At 46.0% G+C, this 19,535-nt stretch overlaps 1 protein-coding gene across 10 annotated transcripts in view; it reads left to right on the top strand.

Annotated features, from left to right (window-relative positions):
- The window catches only part of herc2 (HECT and RLD domain containing E3 ubiquitin protein ligase 2), a 286,911-nt gene that overhangs the window by 30,996 nt on the left and 236,380 nt on the right, over window positions 1-19,535 (top strand). For all 10 annotated transcript variants that reach the window (XM_070892466.1, XM_070892467.1, XM_070892465.1 and 7 more), the window contains exon 4: window positions 13,168-13,305. In XM_070892466.1, coding sequence (XP_070748567.1) covers window positions 13,168-13,305 — 138 coding nt within the window. The remainder of the gene's footprint in view (window positions 1-13,167; window positions 13,306-19,535) is intronic.

Raw genomic sequence — 19,535 nt, 5'->3', positions numbered from 1 at the left:
TAGCTCCAGGCGCCCAAAACTGTGTGGGAGGGGCCCGAAGTACGCAGCCCCTAGCCCTGGCCAAATGGCCTCACTGGGGCTGCGTGCATAAGGCTCCTCCCACGCCCAGCTCCTGCTTCCTCCCGACCCGACTCGACCCCCCCGCCCCCCCCCCCCCCAAAGACCGAACTGGACCCGACCCGACTCCCCCAGCCCCCGGACTGGACCCTCCCCCGGCCCCCACTCTCCCTCCCACGACCCGAACCGAACCGAACCGAACCGACCTCACCTCCCTCCCACCCCCCCCGCCCCCGACCCGACCCGCGCTCCCCCCGGATCCGACCCGCGCTCCCGACCCGACCCAACGCCACCTACCTGTAAATCTGGTGCTGGGGACAGGCCCTGCCCGAAGTCTTGGGCCCGACCCGGCCCGTTCAGCCCCCCCCCCCCATCTCCTCCTCCCCCCCCCATCTCCTCCTCCCCCCCCCATCTCCTCCTCCCCCCCCATCTCCTCCTCCCCCCCCATCTCCTCCTCCCCCCCCATCTCCTCCTCCCCCCCCATCTCCTCCTCCCCCCCCATCTCCTCCTCCCCCCCCATCTCCTCCTCCCCCCCCATCTCCTCCTCCCCCCCCATCTCCTCCTCCCCCCCCCATCTCCTCCTCCCCCCCCATCTCCTCCTCCCCCCCCATCTCCTCCTCCCCCCCCATCTCCTCCTCCCCCCCCATCTCCTCCTCCCCCCCTTCTACTTCCCCCCCCCTTCTACTTCCCCCCCTTCCTACTTCCCCCCCCCCCTCCATTCTCCTTCCTCCCCCTTCCCTTTCCCCTTCTCCTCTTCCTCCCCTTTCCCCTTCTCCTCTTCCTCCCCCCCTTTCCCCTTCTCTTCCTCCCCCCTTTTCCCCTTCTCTTCCTCCCCCCCTTTCCCCTTCTCTTCCTCCCCCCTTTCCCCTTCTCTTCCTCCCCCCTTTCCCCTTCTCTTCCTCCCCCCCTTTCCCCTTCTCTTCCTCCCCCCCTTTCCCCTTCTCTTCCTCCCCCCCTTTCCCCTTCTCTTCCTCCCCCCCTTTCCCCTTCTCTTCCTCCCCCCCTTTCCCCTTCTCTTCCTCCCCCCCTTTCCCCTTCTCTTCCTCCCCCCCTTTCCCCTTCTCTTCCTCCCCCCCTTTCCCCTTCTCTTCCTCCCCCCCTTTCCCCTTCTCTTTCTCCCCCCCCCTTTCTCCTTTCCCCCCCCCCCTTCTCCTTCCCCCCCCTTCTCCTTCCCCCCCCTTCTCCTTCCCCCCCCCCTTCTCCTCCCCCCCCCTTCTCCTCCCCCCCCCCTTCTCCTTCCCCCCCCCTTCTCTTCCCCCCCTTCTCTTTCCCCCCTCCTCTCGCTGTCAGAAAGAGAGAGTGAGAGAGACAGAGACGCTGAAAGAGACACACACGGTGGGAGGGGGGGGATCCCAGCACGCTGTTGGAGGGCTCCCAGTGCTGCAGTCGGTAAGTAGAAAATGTTTTATTTATTGATTTAAAAAAAAAATATTTCTTCTTAATTTTTTTTGATTGATTTATTGGTTGATTTATTGATGTTTTTAATCATTTATTATTGATTTGTAAAACTGAAGTGTTTAATGTTTGTAAACATCCCCTTAATTCCCCCCCCCCCCCATTCCCTACACCTGATTTGTAACCTACGCCTGATTTTCGAAAGTGTAGACAAGGTTTTTTCGAGCATACAAAAATCTTCACTTACTCCATTCTAAGTTAGTTTGGAGTAAGTTTTCACTGCCGAAACTTTGAAAACAGGCGTAAGTGGCCGGACACGCCCCCTTTTGAAAAAAAAATTCTGTTCCAAAGTGAAACTGTTCTAACTGACTAGAACTGGAGCAAACTAAATGGCGAGAAATTGAATTTCTAAGATACTCCGTTCTACACCAGTTGCTCCAAAAAATCAGGAGCAACTGAGGCCGAACCTTGGGCCCAAAAGGTGGTTGAAGTTTGGAACACTCTTCCGCAAACAACAATTGATGCTAAATCAGTTAATTTTAAATCTGAGATTGGTTAACAAAATGTTATCAAAGTTATTGAGGGATATGGGCCAAAGGCGGGTATATGGAGTTAGGTCGCAGATCAGCCATGATCTATTGAATGGTGAAACAGGCTCGAGGGGCTAAATGGGCTAAATGGCTTACTCCTGTTCTTATGTTCCGATGTTTCCCATGTTGTTGGTGGAATAAAGCAACTTAATGATTTGTATCCGGGCTCATTCTCACCAAGGTCTGCCTTTGGAAAGATTGACAAAGCATATGTAAGAGCACAATATCAGACTAGTTCTGATCACTCTAGATTATGCTATTGTATACTTAGATATTGGGCAGTATTTGTACACTTCAAATGCTCAGACTATTTACGGGTGTGACCAGCACTACTATAATTGAGAGACTTTGCAGATTCTAAACTTGTAGGCCATTTAACTGTGGGGCTATAATGTTCAAGACCAGTCCAATCCTTTGCTTTTCCACATCATGCAACTTTTTTGGGCTGAGGGAGTAGGCTGGTGATCTCGATGTTAATGATATTAGTAGTTCAATGACCGAGGCTGGGACAACCTTGGATCTGGCCTGGAGGAGGTTGAACAGATTCCCATCTGTTCTTTCGTTTAGCTCCACTCCGTCGGGGAGCTTGCTAAGGGTGAGATGTAGCATTGCAACAAGGAAGAGCGAAAAGAGCGTTGGTGTGATGACTCAGCCTCGCTTGACCCCGGTCCAGATGTGGATTGTGTCTGTGGTAGATCCAGTCGTCAGGATCACGGCTTGCATGTCATCATGGAGCAGACGGAGGATAGTGACAAACTTTTGAGGGCAGCCGAAATGGAGGAGGACGCTGTATAATTCCTCACGGTTGACAGTGTCAAAGTCATTTGTGAGGTCAAAGAAGGCCATGTACAAGGGTTGGTGCTGTTCCCTGCATTTCTCTTGTAGTTGGTGTGTGATGAAGATCATATCGTTGTGCCCCTTAGTGGACGGAATCCGCATTGCGACTCTGGAAGGAACTCTTCAGCCATAGGGAGAAGACGATTGAGGAGGATTCTTGCAATGATTTTCGCTGTGATCGACAGCAGGGAGATTCCTCTGTAGTTACCGCAGTCAGACTTGTCTGCTTTTTTGAAGATGGTGACGATTACGGAGTCCCCGAGATCTCCTGGCATGCTTTCCTCCTTCCAGATAAAGAAATTGGGTCATGTATTTGCGCCAAAAGTGTTTATCCGCCATGGTTTAGTGCTTTAGCAGGAATTCCATCTGCTCGTGTTGCCTTGTTATTTTTCAGCTGATGGACGGCCTTTTCTACCTCATACCGGGCTGGGGTTGTGCTGAGATGGTGGCGCGTAGCATACTGTGGGATGGAATCGAGGACACTTGCATCGAAGACAGAGTCTCGGTTAAGGAGATCTTCAAAATGCTAATTTCAGCGGGCACTGGCTGCCTCTCTGTCCTTCATGAGTATCTCACCATTCTTTGCAGCAGTGGGATAGGGCCTTGGGTGCTTGGGCCGTAGGTGGTCTAGACTGCGCTGAAGAATCCACGCATGTCGTGGTTGTCAGCTAACTGATGAATCTCCTGTGCTTTCTCCACCCACCATCTGTTTTTGAGGTCGCGGGTTTTTTGTTGGACCTCGGCCTTCAGCTGTCTATAGAGCTGCTTTCTTGCTCTCGTGTTGGGTTGCTGTATTAAGTTCAAAATTGCCTTGCGCTTACGGCTCCTTAGCTCCTGGATCTCCTGGTCGTTTTCGTCGAACCAGTCTTGGTGTTTCCTGGTGCAGCAACTATGGAGAGAGAAGCAGTCAGGTCGATGACCTTTCGTCAGAACTGAGGTTAGAAATGAACAGCTTTTAAACAAGTGCAGAGCCAGGAAAGGTGGGGGGCCGGGGGGCAGGGGACGACAAGAACAACAAAAGGGTCTGTGATAGGGTGGAGGATTTGTTTGTCTTATTTTATTTTAAAGCTGAACTGTATCCGCTATAAATTATGAAGCTGAGGTGGTAGATGGGTGGGATGCAACTTTCCCTCGAAGCTGCCAGTCCTGCGCAGCCCGGCTTTTTCTAATGTGAAATTTCACGCATGTATGAAACTTTGAATGGACTGCGCAGCCCGTTAAAGGGACCGTGCACACAAATTTATAATTAGGGGAAAGATTGGAGGGATGTTATCTTTGCAAACCAAGAAATTATTGCATTATATTACCATGTATGTGTATTACTCAGGATTTGTTTTGCAATTGGGACATGACAGCTTACTGGAGCTCCAAGGTACTTCCGACTACTAACAAGACAAATTCCCAGTTTCAGCAATGCCATCGTGGGAGGCCACACGTGGCTGTCAGATGTTTTTCCACAGGGATAAGGGAAGAAACCTCAGCACCAGGCAGCTCAGGCCACCTGGCAACTCTCAATGCCATATTCTAAAGCTAGGTCACAATGGAGCGGCCCCATTACGCTGCTCTTCCGTCTACAGTGCAGCCACATTGTGGAACTTAATCTTCAGTATTTGTGCACGTGCAAAGTAACAGGACACCAGCATTCCACGCTTGCGCATTCACTATTGACAGTCTTTTAAGCACCAAAAAGAGCTGACTACATGCCTCTTTGTCCTAGCATCATCATCATAGGCAGTCCGTCGAAATCGAGGAAGACTTGCTTCCACTCCAAAAATGAATTCTCAGGTGACTGTACAGTTCAATACGGGAATTACAGTCTCTGTCACAAGTGGGACAAACAGTGGTTAAAGGAAAGAGTGGGTGGGGAGTCTGATTTGCCGCACGCTCCTTCCGCTGCCTGTGCTTGTCCTCCTCATGCTCTCGGCGACGAGACTCGAGGTGCTCAGCGCCCTCCCGGATGCTTTTCCTGCACTTAGGGCGGTCTTGGGCCAAGGATTCCCAGGTGCCGGTGGGAATGTTGCACTTTATCAAGGAGGCTTTAAGGGTGTCCTTGAAACGTTTCCTCTGCCCACATGGGGCTCGTTGCCGTGTAGGAGTTCCGAGTAGAGCTTTTGCTTTGGGACTCATGTCGGGCATACAAACGATGTGACCTCCCCAACGGAGCTGGTCGAGTGTGGTCAGTGCTTCGATGCTGGGGATGTTGGCCTGATTGAGAACATTGATGTTGGTGCGTCTATCCTCCCAGTGGGTTTGCAAGATCCTTCGCTTTGAGGTGTCTACTGTATATGGTCCATGACTCCGCGCCATACAGGAAGACTGGTATCACTACAGCCCTGTAGACCATAAGCTTGGTGGCAGATTTGAGGTCCTGGTCTTCGAACACACTCTTCCTCAGGCGACCGAAGGCTGCGCTGGCGCACTGGAGGCGGTGTTGGATCTCATCGTCGATGTCTGCCCTTGCTGATAGTAGGCTCCCGAGGTATGGAAAATGGTCCACGTTGTCCAGGGCCACGCCATGGATCTTGATGACTAGGGGCGCAGTGCTGTGTGGCAGGGTCAGGCTGATGGAGGACCTTTGTCTTGCGGATGTTTAGTAGAAGGCCCATGCTTTCGTAAGCCTCTGTGAAGATGTTGACTATGACTTGGAGTTGAGCTTCTGAATGTGCGCAGACGCAAGCGTCATCCGCATACTGTAGTTCGATGACAGAGGATGGGACGACTGTATCATAAAGCTATGGAGGGTCATGATGTAATGACAATGAGCTGCACAGAATGAATCAGTGCTTTTAACCCCAAAGCAGTAGAAAAAGCAAGTTTAAAAAAAAAATAAGAGGCCCTGGCCTTAGCAAACCAGGTAATGTAACCAGACTGATGTTGCCGCTGGCAGTTTGAGACTCGCACACCGGGAGCAAAGTCATTTGATTAAAATAAAAGCCCCTTCATTATCATCATAGGCAGTCCCTCGGAGTCGAGGATGACTTGCTTCCACGCGAAGTGAATTCTCAGGTGACTGAGAAGTCCAATGCGGGACGTACAGTCTCTGTCACAAATGGGGCAGACGGTGGTTGAAGGGACTTGGGTTGTTGTGCGCTCCTACCGCTGTTTACGCTTGGCTTCCGCTTGCTCCTGGCGAAGAGACTCTTAACCTCAGTTCTGATGAAAGGTCATCGACCTGACTGCTTCTCTCTCCATAGTTGCTGCCTGACCTGCTGAGCGTTTCCCTGCATTTTCTGTTTTTTTTCCCCCTCATATTTCCAGCCTCTGTCATATTTTGCTTGTGTCATTGTGTAAATCACCTGATTCAGCATAAACCATTTTTAGTGAACTTCTAATTATTTTTTTGTCATGAGAACCATAGTAATTGCGAGTGCCAAGAATCCTGTGGCTACCTTAAGAAAAATACTTTTGGTTTCCAAGTTTTGTGATTGATATCACAAGCTTTGTATCAATGATAACGCACTATTGTTGGACCAGCCTGATGTGATTTGATATGATGTATTTTAATTTAGCTGAGGTTACCATTAATAATTTTTAAATGGTACATTTCTTGATGTTCACCTAACCAATTTTATGATAATCTTTGATTTACAATGTTGTTTTGAAAGCCTTATAGAATTTGCGCAGTCAAATTTCAAGGCTTTGGATCATTTTTCTTTAATTTTAAAAGTGTAGTCACTGTTGTAATGTGGGAAACATGGCAGCCAATTTGCGCAGCCAGCTCCCGCAAAGTTCTTCTCTTCTTAGGCAGTCCCTCGGAGTCGAGGATCACTTGCTTCCACACTAAAAATGTATTCTCAGGTGACTGATGAGTCCAATGCGGGATCTGCAGTCTCTGTCACAGGTGGGGCAGATGGTGATTGAAGGGACGGGTGGGTGGGGTCTTGGGTTGTTGTGCACTCCTTCCACTGTTTGCGCTTGGCTTCCGCTTGCTCCCAGCGAAGCGACTCAAGGTGTTCGGTACCTTCTCGGATCCACTTTGAGTGGTCTTGGGCCAGGTATTCCTAGGTGTTGGTGGGGATGTTGCACTTTTTCAAGGAGGCTTTGATGGTGTCCTTGAAGCATTTCCTCTGCCCACTTGGGGCCCGGTTGCCGTGTCGGAGCTCCGAGTAGCGCACTTGTTTTGGGAGTCTCGTATCGGGCATTCGGATGATGTGGCCCGTCCATTGGAGCTGATCGAGCGTGGTCTATGCTTTGATGCTGGCCTGAGCGAGAACATTGACATTGATGTACCTATCCTGCCAATGGATTTGCAGGATCTTCCAGAGGCAGCGTTGGTAGTACTTCTCCAGTGCTTTGAGGTGCCTGCTATACATGGTCCATGTCTCTCAAGTCTATAGGAGGGCGGGTATCACTACTGCTCTGTAGACCATGAGCTTGGTGCCGGGTTTGAGATCCTGGTCTTCGAACACTCTCTTCAGCAGGCGACCGAAGGCTGCACTGACACACTGAAGGCGGTGTTGGACTTCGTCATCGACGTCTGCCCTTGTTGACAATAGGCTCCCAAGGTATGGGAAATGATCCACATTGTCCAAGGCCTCGTCGTGGATTTTGATAATTGGGGGGCAGTACTGTGTGGCTGGGGCAGATTGATAGAGGACCTTTTTCTTACGGATGCTTAATGTAAGACCCATGTTCTCCTACGCTTCGGTGAAGGTGTTGACGATAGTTTGGAGTTCGACCTCCCGAGTGTGCGCAGACGCAAGCATCAACTGCGTACTGTAATTCATTGACAGAGGATGAGGACGACCTTGGATCTGGGCTGGAGACGGCGGAGGTTGAACAGTTTCCCGTTTGTTCTGTAGATTAGCTCCACTTCAGTGGGGAGCTTACTAAGGGTGAGATGGAGCATTGCAGCAAGGAAGATCGAGAAGAGCATTGGTGTGATGACACAGCCTTGCTTGACCCCGGTCTGTGGTGGATCCGTTGGTCAGGATCACGGCTTGCATGTCATCGTGATGCAGGCGGAGGATGATCAACTTTTGAGGGCAGCGGAATTTGAGGAGGCCACTCCATAATCTCGCATGGCTGACCGTGCCGAAGGTCTTTGTGATGATGATGGGTTAATCTTTTTTTTAATGTTAATTGAGGGATAACTCCCCTGCTCTTCTTTGAAATAATGCCATGGGATCTTTTACGTCCACCTGAGGGGGCAGACGGGGCCTTGGTTTAACGTCTCATCTGAAAGATGGCACCTCCGACAGTGCAGCACTCCCTCAGCACTGCACTGGAGTGTCAGCTTAGATTTTTTTTTATGTGCTCAAGTTCCTGGAGTTGGACTTGAATCCCACAACCTTCTGACTCCGAAGTGAGTGTGCTCCCCACTGAGCCACAGCTGACACTAAAATTTTGTGAAAAATTCCGGAAGAGGTATTTTTTCGAAATGTCCTCTCTGACAGATGGATTGTTACTTTATCAGCATCATAGGCGGTCCCTCGAAACGAGGTTGACTTGCTTCCACGCCGAAAAGGGATGAGTTCACAGGTATTTCAATGAAGGACCTAATATTCCAGATCCCGAACTACATGTTGAAGGGTGGAAGATGCCTGTGTGCGGATTTCTTTAATGTATGGTGGTCACCACAGGGGCTTGACAGAGCTAGGTCTTGGTCCAGTGGCAAGGATTAACCAAGATGACTGGAGACCAGCTCTGCTGCACGAACCTAGTGCGCGCACATATCGCAGTGTGGGCTGGCCCGGACCCTCGCCTCTCCTGGGCCCCGAACACTCGCCTCTCCTGGGCCCCGAACTCTCTCCTCTCCTGGGCCCCGATCACATCCCAATACGAATTCTTGCCACTCCTTCGCCCTGACCTCGCCACTCCTGCTGTACCTGCCCACATTGCAGTCAGCCGTCGCCCTCCTGCAGCAGCACGTGCTGCTCCCTGCAGTGGTATGCCGCCGCACGTTGCTCCCTCTAATGGCCCCGGCCTGCTGCTGATCTTGCAGGCCGGGACCACGCCGATTTCCGAGCCAGGGAATGCTTCTGACAAATAGTGTAAACTGGGTATAATGGCATTTTCTGTTACTTAGCAATGTCGCTGGTATTAAATAAGATGCATTTCACCTTCATTATAATGATTGTTACTGTGTGTATCAGATGCTAAGCTGTTGTGACAGATCCTATAGGGCTGAATTTTCGACACCATTCTGCACCTTTCTGAAAAATCTTACCTGAACTTAAGAAAATCTGCGCAGAGAAGAGAAAATTGGCACAGAGGAAGATGCCATTGTTTTAGCGGAGCTGAGTTAAGTTTTGGAGGGAGGGAAGAACACACGGTACCGGTGGTGGGGGTGGGGGCGCGATTTGGCCTGGGATAGCGGTGGGGGGTGGGGGGGGGGCCATTCGGCTCAGGATAGCAGCAGGGGGCATTTGGCCCGGGATAGCAGCGGCACGGGGCTATACAAGTGTTTATGTCTTGCTTGCATGTATGTTTCACTTTGCAGCCTCAGCCCTTCAGTGTGTCCCTCGTTACCCTGGCAACCTCACTTTTTTTGGCACAGACCTTAAGCTCCACCCACTGAGCTTCAGGACAATTTGCGCGCTCCAAAAAAGTTTATTCTGGCAAAACTTGCAACTTTTTTTTGCTGAAGTCGGCCACGAAAAAATCGGTTGTACCTCTACAACTACGCCAAAAATCGGCAGTGTGAAAAATTGACCCCTATGTGTGCAGTTCCACTTGGAGGTAGTAGTAGAATTAATAATTCCATTAATTTCAATTGCAGCGATCAATGTAGTGCACAGAACTTGAAATGTTTTTATCCTAATGATGGAAGGGTTAGAAATAAAATGCTGGAATTACAGGCATATGCTTCCATCTGGAATGTCAATGTCATCTGTATCTCTGAAACCTGATTGGGTAATAATGATGTATTGGAAATTCAGTTGAAAGGTTACATGAGATTTCATAAATGTAGGCTGGGTCACAAAGAAGCGAATGTAGCTTTATTTGTGAAGCGGGATATAACTGCAATTGAGTGGGAGGACATTGGTCAGCATAGCAATTGGATAGTAATAACCGTAATTCAGTTTAAAAAAAAAAAGATAATTTTTTAAATTAATGCTGCAGTACAATGAAATCTTGTACGCCCATAGGTGGAAAAAGAGAGGGGGAGTGGCGGGAGGGGCGCGGAGGAATCAAGGTAAAGGGAAGTCGACACCGTTAAATAGGATCAAGAAAATAGAAATTTTGCTACAGTATCGGGGTAGAAATTGCGGTCGAAAGCTTTCTTGTGGGCAGGTGCCTATGACCTGCAAAAAATCTACAAATTTACCTGGTTGTCCGGGAGGTTTGAAGATTCGCGCTCCTGGCCCCGGGTACGTGTGGGTAGAGGCCCACCTCTCTCGGGCGCATGCAGTTTGCAAATGCCTTGGGATCACATGGCATCTAACCAATAAAAGAAGGGAATTTCCATTCATACTTATGGGAAGTTCCGTTTGTGCAGAACTCCCCATGAATATGAATGGGAATCACTTAAAAAAATATACAACCACATGAAATGAATAAATTAAAAATTTACATATTTAAAATTGATTAAAATGCCATTTCATTAAATGTTTTAAACAAAAATGTAATTAAAAAAAAAACTGTTTCAATGAAGCTAAAAATAAACTTGCCTTCTTGGACAGTGTTTTTTAATGTATAAATGCTAATTTTATTTTTGTATTTTTAAAAACTCTTAGGCTGGTAAAAGCCGGCCTTGCACCTGCTTTTATCAGGCGTAAGAATTTCTAGGGCATTCGCTGGGCAGAAGTTGGGCAAATGGCCCAACTCTCCGCCTGCGAATGTCTTTTTTCCTGATTCGTACGATCTGTCAAGTGGATTCTTGTCAGATTGCAAGTTCTGAGTTTCAGCGCATGCGCAGTGCATCCCTAAACCCGGAACTTGCAGGGCTTCTACGGGCACATACGCACCTTGGCCCCAAGTTTCCACACGCGGCAAAACAGGCGCCCCTCCGAGCTGGGCGCCCGTTTTTCGCGCCGAAAACGGCGCCTGAAAGAAACCGCGCTATTCTCGAGCGCTTTGCAGCTCGATGTCGGCTTAGCGCGGCACCCAGGGGGCGGAGCCTACCACTCGCGCCGATTTTGTAAGTAGGAGGAGGCGGGTACCATTTAAATGAGTTTTTTTCGTGCCGGCAACCCTGCGCGTGCGCGTTGGAGCGTTCGCGCACGCGCAGTGTGAAGGAAACATTGGCACGCGGCCATTTTTGTAGTTCTTTGCAGCTGTTCAATTTTTAACATTTTTTAATAAAACCACATTGCCCTTCCATGATCAGAACTGAGGCTTTTTGCAGCAGTGAGAAGGCTGCAGGAAGCCTCAGAAGTTGAGGCAGTCGTTTCCCGACGGGCCCGACCGACGGCAGGGGGGCCTCCCCCCCCCTCCCCCTGCCGTCGGGAATGGCTGCCTCAACTTCTGAGGCTTCCTGCAGCCTTCTCCCTGCCTCCCCCCCGCTGCCGTCGGGAACGGCTGCCTCAACTTGTGAGGCTTCCTGCAGCCTTCTCCCTGCCTGAAAGGCCTGCCTGAAGCACTTTCACACAGGTAGGAACATGGTTTATTTAATCTTTTCTTTGCTTATAAATTTTTATTCAGGTTGGAATTATTTGTATAATATTTGTATAAGTATAACTAAGGATTTATTGTAGAATGTAATGACTTCCCTTCCTCACCCCCCCACCTCGTTCCGGACGCCTAATTTGTAACCTGCGCCTGATTTTTTAATGTGTAGACAAGGTTTTTTCAGGCCTACAAAAATCTTCACTTGCTCCATTCTAAGTTAGTTTGGAGTACGTTTTCACTGTGGAAACTTTCAAATCAGGCGTCAGTGGCCGGACATGCCCCCTTTTGAAAAAAAAATTCTGTTCAAAAGTGAAACTGTTCTACCTGACTAGAACTGCAGAAAACTTAAATGTGGAGAATTCCGATTTCTAAGATACTCCGTTCTCCACCAGTTGCTCCTAAAAAAAAATCAGGAGCAAATCATGTGGAAACTTAGGGCCCTTGTATGTACTCATAAGGGCCGCAATACGTTCAGTTGCCAAGAAAATAAGGCCAAGTATAAAAAGCAATGGAGGATAACTAAAGCCAGAATTAAAAATGTGAAGATGGCATTGGGGAAAAAAAACAATATAATGACTTTTTGCCCAGTTATGTTAGAAGTCACAGAATAATCAAGGGCTGCATTGTTCCTTTGCAGGATTTATCAGGGCAGGTTAAGTACGAAGATAAAGATATAGCAAATGAGCTAAATAACTATAAAAATGGTTTTACTGAAGGTTAATATGCGTAAAATTGCTAGTGCTGCAGGATTTGATGTAATTTACCCTAGAGTCCATAGGGAATAGAGAAGGTTGTATATAATGAGTCAAGGGCTCGTATATTCAATAGCTAATTAAGATCCAGGTTGATTGCCTTGATTAAAGGGGTGTGTCATTGGACCCTGGAACTTACAGGTTCGTGAATTTGCGTTTGGAAGTAGGGAAGCAATTGAAAAGCGTTATACGGAACGTGATGCATCATCGTCTAGTGAGTTTTGGCAGTTTTTTGGATACCTAACATAACTTTAGGAGACATAGGTCCTGCTTCACTGAGCTCATTGGTTCTTGGAGGAAGTGACCAGAATAATGGATGAAGATGGCCTGGTTGATGTTATATACTTCAACTTACAAAAACATTTGATAAAGTAACATTATTAGCTATTATAAAAAAAATAGATCTCAGATTATAGTACACTTACTATTGGTTGGTTAGGTAGCTGCTGAAATCATGGAAGCACCGTATTGTTATTGAAAGTAGTTTTAGTGGAAGTAAAAATACAATTGGTGACCCACAGGGCTCTGTATTGGGATCACTGTTGACTCAGTAATGATCTAGAAAAAGGCTAAAATGAAATGAATCATGAATTCATGGATGACATAAAATGTGCATGGGGAATTAATCATCGCTCCCTGATATCTCCTCGTGTGCCTCGATGTCGATTTTAGTCTGATTGTGTTTCTGTGAAGTGCTTTGGGATGTTTTGCCATGTTAAAGGCACTATATAAATGCAAGTAATTGAATAAATTACCTGCACAATCCCTCGGCATTTTGTTTTAAGATTACCTTTTTGAAGAGTGGAAAAAGTAAGCACGTTTCTGATTAAATAGTTAACTGTAGCGGCTCCTCCTCCTGTTCTAGTTAGAGTTTGTGTTTTATCATAATCCATAAAATGATTATATTCTATTCCACCGTCGTATATGGTGAAACTAGTTATATTCTGAGCCTTAAAATGTGACTCTATAATTTTTCCCCCCAGAGGATAATAATGAATGTCAGGCTGGCTCAAAGAAGGATGAGCAGAATGACAAAGAGAAAAAGGATGAAGAAGAGACCCCAACATCCATTCATCGAGCTAAATCAATCATTGAGTCGTGGGTTTGGGGCAGGCAGCCAGGTAAATATATATAAGTCTGATATCTCATCCTGAGTTGTAATACATTGTAATGGTACGAACAATACTTGTATGTTTAAGTTTTAATGCTATTGGTGTATGGCATTGTTATTGGTGTATGTCATTTGTCTGGAATCCATGACTACAAAATTGTAGGGCACACAGCCTTGTTATCAGTATTACTGTGCTTACTATTAATTTCTTCTGAATTCAGTTAGAATTTCTCCCGAATTTAAAAAAGATGTTACTGAGTTTACCTTAATATTTACATGCCATTCCTATGCTTGACCCCTATTCAGTACTGAAAGACCATAATTTAAAAAAATCTTCCTTTCCTTGACTGTGGAACTCGTTCTACAGACTCGTGAATTGTTCTAAAATTGCCACATGGCAAGAATATTGCTTAAAGTTAAAATCTATCCTGCTGAATCCTAGATCCTGCTAGACATTATAGAACGAGATTTCAGATTTTAATTCAAATTTTCCAGCATCTGCAGTATTTTGCTTTTCTATTATAAAACAAGATATCTGCACACTCATTTATTGCCTGTTGTTGTGTTTTAAAACCTATCTCTTTAACCAAGCTTTTGGTCATCTGCTGTAATTTCTTCTTTTGTGGTTCGATGTCAAATTTATCGGTTTTGTTTTGTAGCACTGCTGTGAAGCGCCTTGGGACATTTTACTACGTTAAAGGCGCTATATAAATAAAAGTTGTTGTTTTATGTTTTAGAACTCCTGTTTAGAGGTAGCTTTGGGTTGCCTAATTTACCTCTGATATGTGACCTGTGAAGTTCTAATCCAGAGACATCCAGGGTGGGGTGTGCTGTCCATGATTTATCTGGACTAGAACTTTGTGATAAGACTTGGGAGGAAAGTGCTGTTGGAAGTGTAAACATTTCTGTATTCTTTGCCATCTCCACGATTCAGGAAACTGTTCGGTCTATGATGGGTCCATTGAAATCTGGGCCACCTCAATCTTTGATGGTCGATTTAATTCTAATTGACATTGAGTTATGGATAATATAAATTTGCTGGTATTTCATCTTTTGATATGCCCACAAATCTAATTTAATTCGTAGGATCTTTATTCAAGATCCACTTAGCCTCCACTTGCGCCTTAATTTTCTCCAGTCTCCACTCCATCTGCTTTTCTCATGATTTCAGTTATCTACCATTTAATTTAGGTTCTTCCACTCTACACCTCTTGCTTCCATTTTATCTTTATACCACTCTTTCATTTGCCACCCTGAGCATCTGCAGCAACATACAGTACAGAAGGAGATGTTTGGGGGAAAAGTGCCTCCATGAAAGGTTGAGGAGTTGGATGGCATCCAGGGATGATGAACCTCAAGGGGCTAGAGTGCCTCTATGAAATTGATCCGGATGGATGAGAAAAACTGCTGAGCACTTTTAGGGTAGTGATGATCTAGTTGGTCTGTTGAAAATTAAAATATCATTTTGTTTTCCTCTTGAACATTAAATATTTTTCAATTCTGAAATATGAAAGTGATAAGTTGCTTAATTTTAATATAAAAACTCAACATTTTCCAGGAAAGAATGCTCCCACACTCTTGAGAAATGCAGCACCAATTCATTGTTTGTAATTTCCTCTTCAGGCTGGTACATATGGATCATAACTCAATCCTCTTCCATACTTATAATTGTTGATTTGGCAATAAAGCACAAATTCTGCTTGATTTGTTGATTGCTGCTCTATGATGACTGGACAAAGTAAGTGTTAGATCTACTATCACTGCCAGATCTCCTTTAGCATCTCCCTTAGCCTGTTCGCCACCGTACAATACTGTTGCACATTCAAAGAATATGGGGGATGCACCAGAGGCCCCAGCACTGATCCCTGGGACTCTCCAATTATACATTTCCCCAACCTTGCATCACTCCTCGAACTGGTGCTTCCTTTCTCATCAATTGTTTATCCACTTTCAGATCTTGCCTATGATATGCACTTCCTTAAGCTTGTGTAGCAGACTTACATACAGGAATTCACTGCAGGCTTTGGAAAGTTGAGCTGCATCAAATCAAAGGACCTTCCAAGATGGGATGTTAACTTCTTGACAAAACTGGACTTTTTAAGAAGTAGAATCCCTTTTGGGTGTTATTTATGTCAGCTGTGGCTCAGTTGGTAGCACCCTTACCTGAGTCAGAAGGTTGTGGGTTCAAGTCACATTACAGAGACTTGAGCACAAAAAAGAAATCTAGGCTGACTGTACTGAGAGTACTCCACGGGAGGTTTCTGTCCTCCCTGAGCTCGCCTTAGGACCCTGCGTTACAGTGTGACAGGTGTACCGCCCCAGTCAAACTCCCCACCTGCCACTGTCCCTGGAGCGGGTCGCACTGTTGGAGGTGCCGTCTTTTGGATGAGACGTCCACCTGAGAAAGCCTTGGTTTGATGTAAAAGATGCTATGGCACTATTTCGAAGAGCAGGGAAGTTATCCCCGGAGTCCTGGCCAACATTTATCAACATCACGAAAAAAACAGATTTTTTTGTGGGAGCTTGCTGTGTGTAAATTGACTGACGCTTTTCCTACATTACAACAGTAACTACACTTCAAAAAGTACTTAATTGACTGTAAAGCGTTTTGGGGTGCCTGGTGGTCATTAAAAGCAGTATATAAATGCAAGTCTTTCTTTACCAATCATATTACATTATTCTCCTCTTTTCATTCAGTATATATGACTTTGTACCAGTAGGGACTAACTATTATATCTGTAAATGTGAGTTATTTCCCCAACATGATACATAATACTATGGCTTTGTTTACAGCTAGGTATTACAAGCACCCTTGTTTATTTTTTTACATATATATATGGTTGTAGGTTACAAAAATATCATTTTATGTTTGTGCTTAATTATTCCTGCAGTTTCCAGATGGTTAACACGATAATGGGTCAGAGTGCAATTCACTAATCCTGCTGTCAACATCCAAAATGTCACATCTGAGCCAAGCAAAACCAACTTCCCTGTAATGCAGTTTCCAAGAACTAACATATGTGACACTTCATGCATATCAATTTCCTCACTTTAGATCAGAACAATTAGTTTCTTGAGCACAACACTTCAAAACTGTATTTTCTTATTATACTAGATTTAACAATTAATTTAAAATAAATGTTCATCTTCTGATCAATAAGAATTTAAAAAGACAAGTTAAAACAATAATTAATTAAAAAGGAAGCAGATTAACAAAAGGTTGCCTCCAAAATATAGCTGCATTAACAAGTATAGATATCATTTTTGTGTTCCTTTAACTAGAACATAGCAAAACACGTGTTGTTAAGTTTAAGGTCCACTGCAAGTTTGTACACAGCTAATAATTTGGCAGCAGTACCAAGATGACACCCATCACGTGCCAATGATCTTTTAACTGATCTGTCAACCAGGCTGGTCTTGTGACTCAATTTCAGCTGCGCAATAAGCAGCTGCTCCGCAGGCCTTATCAGCTCGGCACTGTGCATCTTGGGGAGCTCAATGTTTTCATGGACTAAGCAGTGACCTTTCGAAACGCATTGAAGTTCAGTGAAACCCTGTAGCAAAATCAGTGGAACAGGTGGCATCCGACCAAAATAAGAATATCACATCCCATGCCTGCCAGTCACACGAGTTGATTTCCTCGGTTTGGTTAGTTTTGATCATTCTTAGCCGAGGTACAAAATCTGGAGCGGAAACGACCAACATTGCAGATCTTGCCCCTTTCAAAGCTGCTTTTCCCTCGTAAGCATCTTGAATAGTTGAGTTGAGAAGTACTCCCACCCACCCCACCCCCCCACAGCACTGCCCCCACAACAAGCCAAGGACAGTAAGCTATGAATAGAGCAAAGGTGGTTAAGATACATAGAAACATAGAAAATAGGTGCAGAAGTAGGCCATTCGGCCCTTCGAGCCTACACCACCATTCAATATGATCATGGCTGATCATTTTTTGCAACTTCAGTACCCCATTCCTGCTTTCTCTCCATACCCCTTGATCCCTTTAGCCATAAGGGCCACATCTAACTTCCTTTTTGAATATATCTAACTAACTGGCCTCAACAACTTTCTGTGGTAGAGAATTCCACAGGTTCACAATTCTGAGTGAAGAAGTTTCTCCTCATCTCCGGTCCTAAATGGCTTATCCCTTACCCTTAAACTGTGACCCCTGGATCTGGACCTCCCCAACATTGGGAACATTCTTCCTGCATCTAACCTGTCCAATCCCGTCAGAATGTTACATGTTTCTCTGAGATCCCCCCTCATTCTTCTAAATGTCAGTGAATATAAGCCTAGTCGATCCAGTCTTTCTTCATATGTCAGTCCTGCCATCCCGGGAATCAGTCTGGTGAACCTTCGCTGCACTCTGAATAGCAAGAATGTCCTTCCTCAGGTTAGGAGACCAAAACTGTACACAATATTCAAGGTGTGGCCTCACCAAGGACCTATACAACTGCAGTAAGACCTCCCTGCCAATATACTCAAATCCTGTTGCTATGAAGGCCAACATGCCATTTGCCTTCACCACCTGCTGTACCTGCATGCCAGCTTTCAATGACTGATGTACCTTCACACCCAGGTCTTGTTGCACCTCCCCTTTTCCTAATCTGTCACTATTCTGATAATATTCTGCCTTCCTGTTTTTGCCACCAAAGTGGATAACCTCACATTTATCTACATTATACTGCATCTGCCATGCATTTGCCCACTCAACCTAACCTGTCCAAGTCACCCTGCAGTCTCTTTACATCCTCCTCACAGCTCACACTGCCATCCAGCTTAGTGTCATCGGCAAACTTGGAGATATTACATTCAATTAATGTTTATTGTAAATAGCTGGGGTCCCAGCACTGAACCTTGCAGTACCCCACTACTCACTGCCTGCCATTCTGAAAAAAACCCGTTTATTCCTACTCTGTGCTTTCTGTCTGCCAACCAATTCTCTATCCATGTCAATACATTACCCCCAATACCATGTGCTTTAATTTTGCATACTAATCTCTTGTGTGGGACCTTGTCAAAGCCTTTTGAAAATCCAAATACACCACATCCACTGATTCTCCCTTGTCCACTCTACTAGTTACATCCTCAAAAAATTCTCGAAGATTTGTCAAGCATGATTTCCCTTTCATAAATCCATGCTGACTTGGACCGATCCCGTCACTGCCTTCCAAACGTGCTGCTATTTCATCTTTAATAATTGATTCCAACTTTTTCCCCACTACCGATGTCAGGCTAACCGATCTATAATTCCGTGTTTTCTCTCCCTCCTTTTTTAAAAAAGTGGTATTACATTAGCTACCCTCCAATCCACAGGAACTGATCCAGAATCTATGGAATGTTGGAAAATGACCACCAATGCATCCACTATTTCTAGGGCCACTTCCTTAAGTACTCTGGGATGCAGACTATCAGGCCCTGGCAATTTATCAGCCTTCAGTACCATCAATTTCCCTAACACAATTCGCTGACTAATAAGGATTTTGTTCAGTTCCTCCTTTTCGCTAGACCCTTGGTCTCCTAGTATTTCCGGAAGGTTATTTGTGTCTTCCTTAGTGAAGACAGAACCAAAGTATTTATTCTTACGGACGTTTAGCATAAGACCCATGCTTTCGTGCGCCTCAGTAAATACGTTGACTAATACTTGGAGTTCAGCCTCTGTATTTATGTGGCTGGTCCAGTTAAGTTTCTGGTCAATGGTGACCCCAGGATGTTGATAGTGGGGGATTCGACGATGGTAATGTCGTTGAAAGCAAAGGGCGGTGGTTGGACTCACGCTTGTTGGAGATAGTCATTGCCTGGCACTTGCGTGGCGTGAATGTCACTTGCCACTTATCAGCCCAAGCCTGAATATCGTCCACGTCTTGCTGCATGCGCGCATGGACTGCTTCATTATCTGAAGAGTTGCGAATGGCACTGAACATTAGGAAGGAGAGAAGATCATTGATGAATTGGCTTAAAATGGTTGGGCCAAGAACATTGCCCTGAGGAACACCTGCAGCGATGTCCTGGGGCTGTAATGACTGCCTCGAACCACCACAGCCATCTTCCTTTGTGCTAGGTATGACTCCAGCTTGTGGAGACTTTTCCCCTTGATTCCCACTGACTTCAGGTTTTACTAGGGCTCCTTGATGCCACACTTGATCAAATACTGCCTTAATATCAAGTGTCTTCACTCTCACCTCACCTCTGGAATTCAGAGGGTAGAAATTCAGCACCACCCAAAACTGGTCGCACCTACCG

This window comes from Pristiophorus japonicus, chromosome 10 (genome assembly GCF_044704955.1).
Source record: "Pristiophorus japonicus isolate sPriJap1 chromosome 10, sPriJap1.hap1, whole genome shotgun sequence".
Classification (NCBI taxonomy): Eukaryota; Metazoa; Chordata; class Chondrichthyes; family Pristiophoridae; genus Pristiophorus; species Pristiophorus japonicus.
The sequence above is the reverse complement of the archived record's forward strand: the minus strand, read 5'-3'. Positions and strand labels throughout refer to the sequence as shown.